This window comes from Solea senegalensis, linkage group LG12, assembly GCF_019176455.1.
Source record: "Solea senegalensis isolate Sse05_10M linkage group LG12, IFAPA_SoseM_1, whole genome shotgun sequence".
Classification (NCBI taxonomy): Eukaryota; Metazoa; Chordata; class Actinopteri; order Pleuronectiformes; family Soleidae; genus Solea; species Solea senegalensis.
In genome coordinates, this window is record NC_058032.1 from 8,414,206 (window position 1) to 8,423,328 (window position 9,123).

At 40.4% G+C, this 9,123-nt stretch overlaps 2 protein-coding genes across 2 annotated transcripts; both read left to right on the top strand.

Moving 5' to 3' along the window:
* Positions 1–1,193: 1,193 nt before the first annotated feature.
* On the top strand, positions 1,194–4,758 carry selenoh (selenoprotein H). Its single transcript, XM_044041107.1, has 5 exons — positions 1,194–1,238; positions 1,515–1,647; positions 2,737–2,879; positions 3,902–4,022; positions 4,505–4,758. Exons 1-4 carry the CDS (start codon positions 1,223–1,225, stop codon positions 4,006–4,008), a joined length of 399 nt encoding a protein of 132 aa, XP_043897042.1. The 5' UTR covers positions 1,194–1,222; the 3' UTR covers positions 4,009–4,022; positions 4,505–4,758.
* A 726-nt stretch (positions 4,759–5,484) lies between these two features.
* clp1 (cleavage factor polyribonucleotide kinase subunit 1) lies at positions 5,485–8,804 on the top strand. Its single transcript, XM_044041106.1, has 6 exons — positions 5,485–5,592; positions 6,730–7,004; positions 7,137–7,244; positions 7,359–7,478; positions 7,642–7,779; positions 7,910–8,804. Exons 2-6 carry the CDS (start codon positions 6,732–6,734, stop codon positions 8,594–8,596), a joined length of 1,326 nt encoding a protein of 441 aa, XP_043897041.1. The 5' UTR covers positions 5,485–5,592; positions 6,730–6,731; the 3' UTR covers positions 8,597–8,804.
* Positions 8,805–9,123: the final 319 nt, after the last annotated feature.

Here is a 9,123-nt window from a genome sequence, read left to right on the forward strand (position 1 = left end):
AGGCATCACAGAGGTATCATTGGACTAAATGTATTTGAGTGGAAACACTGCGGTGATTCTCATTCAGTGACCAGAAAGGAGCCCATAATTTCAGTGTAGGTGACTGGATAAAGTCCTACCAAAAGGGCAAGAGCAGCTTCAGTGTAAAGTCTTCATAACACTTTAATGCATACTGTTTTTGGCACAAAGGCGAGACGTAGAATCCATAAAGAAAGTTACACACAGAACCTTTAAGGACACAAAGTGCTCAGGAAACAGGATTACCAGACATTTAGGAACCAGAATTCACTTATCAGATAGAGAGTCCCAAAGAAACAGGCCACAAACATATACATATATATACATATATATATGTAGATTTGAATTTATGAATGAAAAGCTGCCATCTGTTGTTGTTGTTTGCTTGTGCCCACACACAGAAATGTGTGCATGTGATCGTAAAAGAGAAGCGTGTGCCGTGTGGTGACAAGAGGGCACATGTGTCCGTTGGTCTGTTCATTCCTCTGAAGGTTCATGCATACATGGCTAAAAATAAACCGCAACAGACTGCACACACAGATTTTGATTAAGAGATGCAATGGTGATGGTATGTGCGTGTGCTCTATTTCCGAAAAAATTAAAGATTTAATCACAAGGAGCGACCTCACAGGGTTATTGTTAGACATCACAGCTAAGATGAAACGTGGACTTTGAGTTTGCTGGAGAGCAAAGGATGAACAGAGCACCACTTCGCTCTGGGATGAGATATAATCCACGTCTGTTGGCACCGACGCAACTTGTGACGTCCTTTCTGCAATTTAAGTGCCCAAACATGTGACTGCCACCCTCCCCATGAGACACATGAGGATTTGGTAATGCTAATCCTGTCCACAATGACTTTGGAGTATTCAAATAGATCCATCTGTTGCTCTCCAGGCATTTCTCTCACTTTCTTTTTGGCTTAGCTGCTTACTCTCAGCTGTAGCTCACAAAAAACATTACTTTTTTTTTTTCAATGTGTATTTAAGTTGATGACACCGAGGAAATGCATTATGTTGTGTCACATGTGAAAATATGTAAGGGGAATGGTTTTTGAAAATAACTATTTTGATAAAATTTTACTCATGTCGTAATGGCTAAAATTACTTGGAATAATAATAATGGTTTCGTCCGTCGTGACGCGCTGCCAAACCCCTTTCTACAATGGTACAGTCCCCTGTCGCGCGAAACTTTTGTAAGAGTAATGGCGTCGATAGCAGGTGGGTGTGATTTGTTGTGTATACTGGTCAACCACTACAATAATTTACTTTAGTTACACAGTAAAATGTTCTCTGTAGTCAGTATACAAGTACAGTGCATTTAAACTCTTTTTACAATAATTGTCACTTCATGTTTTGGTCTGTATTTTTACATAGACTGGATTTGATTTTTAGCCTTTTACAGCGTAGGTCGTCTGAATTATACACCACAGTTAATTGGTCTAGTATGTTGAGTGTGTGACTTCAGTGTGACGAAGAGTATCTCGTTGTGTTTAGTGCGACGAGGGAGGAAACGCAAAGCGGAAGTTGAGGAGGAAGAGAAGCCATATGTGAAGGAGGAGGAGGACGACGACAACAGAGGACATGGAGAGGAAGCCCATGATGGTCAAAGGGTGGTCATTGAACACTGGTGAGTAATCACTCAGTAGTTGAGCTCCCCATAACAAGTTCCTCATTCATAATTCGACATCTTTGTTATAGTTGGAAGTTTTACTTTTGTTCCTCTTCCTCTGTGTTCACTCGATGTACTACATCTGAAAGTGAAAAGTTCATGTACCATCTATTCATTTAGAGATAATCAAGCTGACATTAAACAAACCATACTGAACTGCACATTTTACACTGTTTTAATACTTTTTTAAATAATGCATATATTATGTATGGAAAAAATGAGTCCCACACAGATCATTCTGTAGTTTAGACACAAATCATCATGATGCTTTCCTGTTTAAGTGTAAACAGTCACACACTCGTAATTGTGGTGAGTAAAGGAAGCTTATGCCTGCCCTGCACTAGAGGATTTTCAAATCTGACTTGATTTTAAAAATGTGGGAGACCACAGACACAACATGCTTTGTTACTGATTTTCAATGTTTTAATCCTGAGAAACCATAGACTAGATGATCCAGTAAGGACACAGGTCCACACACTTGGCGGGTAATCAAGATGCCAGGGATTTGATATGTCTCAGAAACACACATGTATTATTGTGACTTCAGAATATGAACAGGCATGGAGGCAAACTGTTGGTGTCAGTTAATAGCTATTTGTTGTGAAGTCATGGCTGTGAAGATGGAATCATCTTGGCTTACAAGTTAAGGTTTAAAATTATGCAGCATCCTGGTCAACCAGCACACATTGGTTATTGCGGGGTTCTGCTCACTCCACAATCTTTGTTCAGTCAGTAAATATCAAACATGTTTAATAATTACGGTGTGAAATCAAGAAGACTCTCATGCGTACAATGCCATTAAAATCCTGCCTGTTAACCCCTCACATTGCAGAATAGTTTGGCCAGATCATCTGTTCAAATCAGCCTAAATTTGGAAGCCACCCACGACCGATCGTGCTTATAATTGAATATTTGTCATCGGCTGCCCTGATTTCTACTTATCAGGCATAGACTAGTAGCAATTAGTGTGCAGCCACCACACTTCCTGTGTAGCTGTAGTAGCCCTTACAGTTCTCCACCTAATTGTTGATGGTTTATTTTTGACAGTAAGAGCTGACGAGTGTATGGGCGTAATGCCGAGGAGGTGAAATCTGCCCTCCTGGCTGCCCACCCTGGACTGTCTGTTATCCTCAACCCAGAGAAACCTCGCAGGAACAGCTTCGAGATCACTCTACGGGAGGGAGGCAAAGGTGAGGAGGATGGAAAAGGGCAAATCCAAAAATATAGCAGCCATATGGCGTCTCTGGGGGAAGACCATCATAGTCAGTGAAGTGCCACTAGTTCCACACTTGGATTTTTTTCCCTTTTTAGTGGCTGATAAAAGGATGACAAAATCTGTATTGCAAATGTTTATGCTTTCTTATTTGCACGGGCTATGAAATACACTTTTGATAAATATTCACTACTTGCTGCAGTGGATTGCAAATATAAATAAACAAAACAATACCACACATACCTTGAGTTTACATTGCACAACCGTCCACTTTTAAAACAGTTTAGAGCAATGTCTGTGGACTCCCACAGCAAAGTGGGACGTTGTATGTGGAAAGAACAGTTAGAACATACCGGAAAAGCTTATGTTTAAGCAACAAAAAAGTAATGTTTCAGTTTTTAACTTTTCACGTCTGCTGTAAATCTGGGATGTGTCAACTACGGGAGTGAAGAAGATAAAAGGCAAAGCTTATACTTGGCCGGATTCATTATTTCTGCTCGCTCATTAAATCCTGCTTAAGCAGTCAACAGGAGGCAGTTGTTTACCAGGAGAGTAGAGCAGCAGCCAGAGACTTAACATTCTCACTAAGTATACATCTTGTTATAATTGGACACAGGGCCTGAAGTTAACTTTATTGACCACCAGCCACTATGGCAGATGGATTTTGAAATGTAAACGTTAAAAAACTACACGTAGCGGATATGTCAACAACAACAGTTGCTCTATACTCATTGGCTATTAATAGATCAGCTGTTTTTACTCCACGCATGAACATGCATGAGAAGCGATAAGCAATTTAAATAATGAATTGTGATTAACACTGACAGTCCTAGTTAAAATGTAAGATGATTATGTTATTTTGCTTCAGAGTTAGTTAAACACAGTTGCTTTTATTTAACCACGTTTGTTTTAAGCGTTTTACTCTCAAAGTTCTTGTAACAAAAGAAACATACCTGTGATGCTGTTCCTACAAATGACCGATTTCTCTGATCTTTCAAGAAACCTCTCTGTGGACTGGGATAAAGAAAGGTCCGCCGCGTAAGCTCAAGTTTCCTCAACCTGGTGATGTTGTTGCTGCTCTTCAGGAGGCTCTGAAGTCTGAGTAGATGTCCAGTGGAAGGTGTGTGATAAAGATTTTTGAGATAACATTGGGAAAAAAAGTACAGCACAGACTCACAGCGGCAGTTCATAAAAAAGTATTCTATGTATTCAACATACATTGGAAATTAAATGGTTATACTATTAGTGTAAAATCCATGCCAAGTTTTTTTTTTATGTATTTTTTTGGTTGTACACAGCATCATGTCAAAAACTGTAAGTTCACCGACAAACAGACATCACCTGCAAACGGGTACCTATGAACCCTGATCTGGCTTGTGTTTTCTCTGCCGAGTGTGGTTGCTGGATGCATCAGTGACATCTTACTAGCATGACACACTATAGGTCACAAATAATTTCATTGAAAAAGGACACAACACTACTTTTGTGCTAACACTGTTTAGAAAACAAAAGCTCACAAAATCCTCTCTCTGTTTTGCGTTTTATTTTTAAAATTAAAAAATTCGGAATGTTAAGATACAAATATTCTTGCCTTGTGTGCAGGATTTCATTATATGTGGCTCATGGAAGCAGAATGATGAGGAGCGACCAAGGAGAAGTTCTCAGTCCCTCCTCTGATGATCCAAGCTCCAACAGCTCACATCATCTTGACACACAGTGACACCTAGTGGAGCCTCTCTGACACGAACCCTTTTCTCAGTTGAACAGACATGCTGTTTTTTTGTTCATCTATTTCCTGATGGTTGATGTGTTTTTATGTCTGTTTTTGGTAAATAAAGTTAAGTCATTTCTGTTAATTTTCTTCTAAAATATGTCAAACTGACCCTGTGCAAAGAGACTTATTCAATTTCTATATTCTGTGGTTTCATGACTGAACTCGATTACAGTCGGTCCTAGGAACGGAAGCAGTTAGGCAGTTGTGGATACAATTTCTAAGCATAGTTATCTCTATTAATTCAAAGAGCAGTCTGTCGATCCTGTCTGTAGTTTTTCTTTTCTAATCATTTCCAGCAGGCTGTACATTGAGAGGTACAATGCTGCCCTCCACTGTTCAAAGTTCTTGATCACAGTTTAAGTTCTCCATTCTTATGCTCATCTTGTTCCTTCTTGATTCTTTGTCAAAGCTTTCTTCAAAGTTGTGTTCTATAGTTCTTCATTGCAATTTACTCCTCATCTTTTTATAAATAAATATGGACCAGTTGCATGAAGAAATGTTAAACTATCTTGTTGGCAAGGTGATGAGCATGTTTGTCTCTGGATGTCCTCACTAGCACAGACCATCTGGGTGTTTTCCCAGCATTTTCAGATATCTGGCTAATCCACAACGCCTCATTCTCATTCGGCCAAACCACTTCAGTGCAGAAGAAGAAGAATGGGGCAATCGTGCAACTGCTTTGTAACATATGTCTATGTTTTGTAATACCGCCACCACCAACCAACCCTGTTAATTTAGGGAAAACCATGGGGAAAACTGCTCGTCAATGTCTGATCAGACTTTGGTTAAATAAAGTTATTCAAAAATGAAGGGGCGGTTGCAGGACGTGACGTTATCGTCACGTGGTCATCCACAGCAGCGTTTGTTTGAATTGCTAACGGATTCTTCTTTCTACAATTACAGTTGATATAAGTCCGTAAGTACCTTTCATTCACATACTAATTTCATGGAGATTCGCTTGAAAATACTCGTGCAGTTCACACTGATAACGGGGGCGTTTGTAGACCGCAGTCCCTTTTCCGCTAAAATTAATATGGCTAAGTTAGCATGCGAACTGCTAGCCTGCTAGTGTGTTCGCTTACAGTGACTGTGATCTAAAATAAAGTGAATTTATTTGTTATTTAAACCCAAAAGCCACTTTATTAATTACACCTTACGAGCAATGGGTTTGAACCAGAACCACTTAGTTAAGCAATCATTTAGTCTAGGAAAGTGACCGAGTATTGAGCCACAGCAGTGCCCTGAGTTTGAATTCAGAGTAAACAGAAACTTGTGCATATCAAAGATAGTAAGTCAAAATCAACTATAGATAGTGAACAGCAACTATGTCTAAAATAAGCTACCTATTAAATCTTTAAAAACGAGTGAATCATGGGAGTTTTCAAGATGTAAAGTGTTGTAAATGTGTTTGATGAAAAGCGGGCAGTAGGGATGGGAATCACAGAATCTAGAATCTTGGGTGGGCCCTACAGGACATAATTTTTTTCACGCTACTCCTGACTTGAAAAATCCAATTGAGAAACCGATAATATTTGTTTATTTAACTGTATGATTTGTCCCTCCCTGCCTCACACACTCCCCTTGACACCTCACCGTGCCCCCCCCAGGGGGATTTGAGAAGTACTGGTCTAACTAAAGAAAACAAAATGTCCTTCAGCCAAGTAACATCCACAGTTTCCCTCATTCATTTGAGCAGCAGCACCACAAAGGAGACATCAAGTTGCAACACCCAGTGAATGAAACTGGCAGAACTGTTTATTTTAGAGCTCCTTAATTTGTTAATTAAATTATCGAAATATGCCCTGTCGTATTGATTATCGTATTGCACGAGGAAGGAACATGACATATCACCAAATCAATATTTTGACCCACCCCTATCGGACAGACAGATGTTCCTTGAATTAATAGAAATGGGCAGTTGATCGAATAAATTGGTAGCTGAATGTAGAAGTTAACAACCTAAAGAGACATTAGAAACAACATGACAACAGAAGAAAGCAATTGCAATAACAGTATTGAAGTTGAATTTTTTTTTCTTGATTTAATTTTTCAGTCATGGCAACCGAGGGTGTGGAAAAAGTGAGTGAAGATGCTCCAGCAACCGGGAAGGTCAGCACCAGATTTGACCTGGAGAAAGAGACGGAACTTAGGTTTGAGGTGGAGGCAGGAGAAGCAGTAGAACAAGTTGACCTGGAGCTCCTCACAGGAATGGCTGAAGTGTTTGGGTCAGAGCTAAACCGCAACAAAAAGTACGTATTTGGAGCGGGCTCAAAGATTGCAGTTTTCACCTGGCAAGGCTGCAGTGTCAACCTTTATGGAAAACCAGAGGTGAGCATCAGTAGGAGGAACCAAAGAGCCTAATTTGACTCCTTAATGTTTTAATTTATGGCACATAGTATCACATTTATACCTGTGTAACTTGCTGTGTGAATGACCAGCTTTTCTCTCTCATCATCACAGGTGGCTTATGTGTCCAAGGATACTCCCATGCTGCTTTATCTGAACACACATGCTGCGCTGGAACAGATGAGGAAACAAGCAGAGCGTGAGAATGAGCGGGGGCCAAGGGTAGGTTTAACAAAAGAAAAAAGATTAATTCATAATATGATTTATTCAAAATATTAAGGAACCTTTATTTAAGAATTGTAATTTCTCATAAATACTTCTTGCATTGTCCTTCAGGTGATGGTAGTGGGACCCACAGACGTGGGGAAGTCAACAGTGTGTCGACTGCTGTTAAATTATTCTGTAAGGGTGGGCAGGAGGCCAACACTAGTGGAACTGGATGTGGGACAGAGTGGGGTAAGATTATTTGGCATTATCTAGCATTTTTTTGTGAAGAATTCATGCAAAATGTGTTTTATGATATTCCTCCTCTTGATCAAGTTGTTTCATAAAGTTGTGGATAATATCTAATATTCAGATCTCAGTGATGTAATGCATAAGGAACATTGTGCTCCTTCAGGTGTCTGTACCTGGGACAGTGTCTGCACTGTGCATCGAGCGTCCAGCAGATGTGGAGGAGGGTTTCTCAGTCCAGGCTCCTTTGGTCTACCACTTTGGCTCTACTACCCCAGGAACCAACATCAAACTTTACAACAAGGTTATCTTGTAACATACGAGTATGATGTCAGAAAACCTCAATTCAAAACTACACATTTAGTCTGCATTGTCATCAGCTAATTGTTTTAACATTGCTCACTGTAATTTTATTCTTTTCTCATGATTTTAAGCTGACGTCATGCTTAGCCGAGGTGTTTTCCCAGCGCTGTGAGGTGAACAGGAAGGCTAGTGTGGGAGGATGTATCATTAACACCTGTGGCTGGGTGAAAGGCTCTGGATACCAGGCTCTGGTCCATTGTGCCTCTGCCTTTCAGGTGGATGTGGTGCTTGTGCTGGATCACGAGAGGCTGTACAATGAACTCAAACGTGACCTCCCTCACTTTGTGCGGGTTGTGCTTCTACCCAAGTCCGGGGGGGTGGTGGAGCGGTCCAAAGAGTGCCGGCGGGACACCCGGGATGAGAAGATCCGAGAGTATTTCTATGGCTTCCGAGGACTGTCCTTCTACCCTTTTTCCTATGAGGTTCGTTTCTCGGATGTTCGAATCTATAAGATTGGCGCACCGTCCATCCCAGACTCATGCTTGCCACTAGGAATGTCTCAGGATGACACACAACTAAAGCTGGTGCCTGTGACACCAGGAAGAGACCTCACATATCATGTGCTAAGTGTGAGCAGTGCTGAGGACGGAGAGGAAGGGGCTAGAAAGGGCATCGTGGAGAGTCCTGTGTGTGGCTTTATTGTAGTGACAAATGTGGACACACAAGCTCAGGTAATGAAAGTGCTGTCCCCAGCACCCAGACCACTGCCCAGACACACTCTGCTTATCATGGACATCCGTTTCATGGACATGAAATAAAAGGAAAACCCTTAAGAGAAAGACAATTCGTCAAAAAAGAATCATGGCTAAATGGAACTGGACACTTTTGTAATTAAGCCCTGTTTTGTAAACAAAACAGTACAGAGACAATTTGTGAGAAATAATGTTTTATCTTTGGAGTAAGTATTTTCTTGATCTATTTTGTAAACATTTTTGTTTTCATGAGCAATAAATCTTTTAATTAAAATGCCCTGTGTTCTCCTATTCTATATAAAATTAGATATTCTTTTATTTGTCCCACCATGTGCAAATTTGCAGTGTTACAACAGCAAAAACAGTAACACAGATGATAAATTGTGAGCAATTGACAGTAGCTCTGTGGTAGAGTGGATGTAGGTTTGATTCCTGGTTCAGTTAGTCTATATGCTGATGTATCCTTGGGCAAGACACTTAACCCCACTCTGCTCCTGTCAACAGCGTGAAAAGATAGGAAAGATGTGTGATCGAAAAATGAGCTACATATCGAATGAATGGGTGAATGGCAAAACTGATGTGTAAAGCAGCTT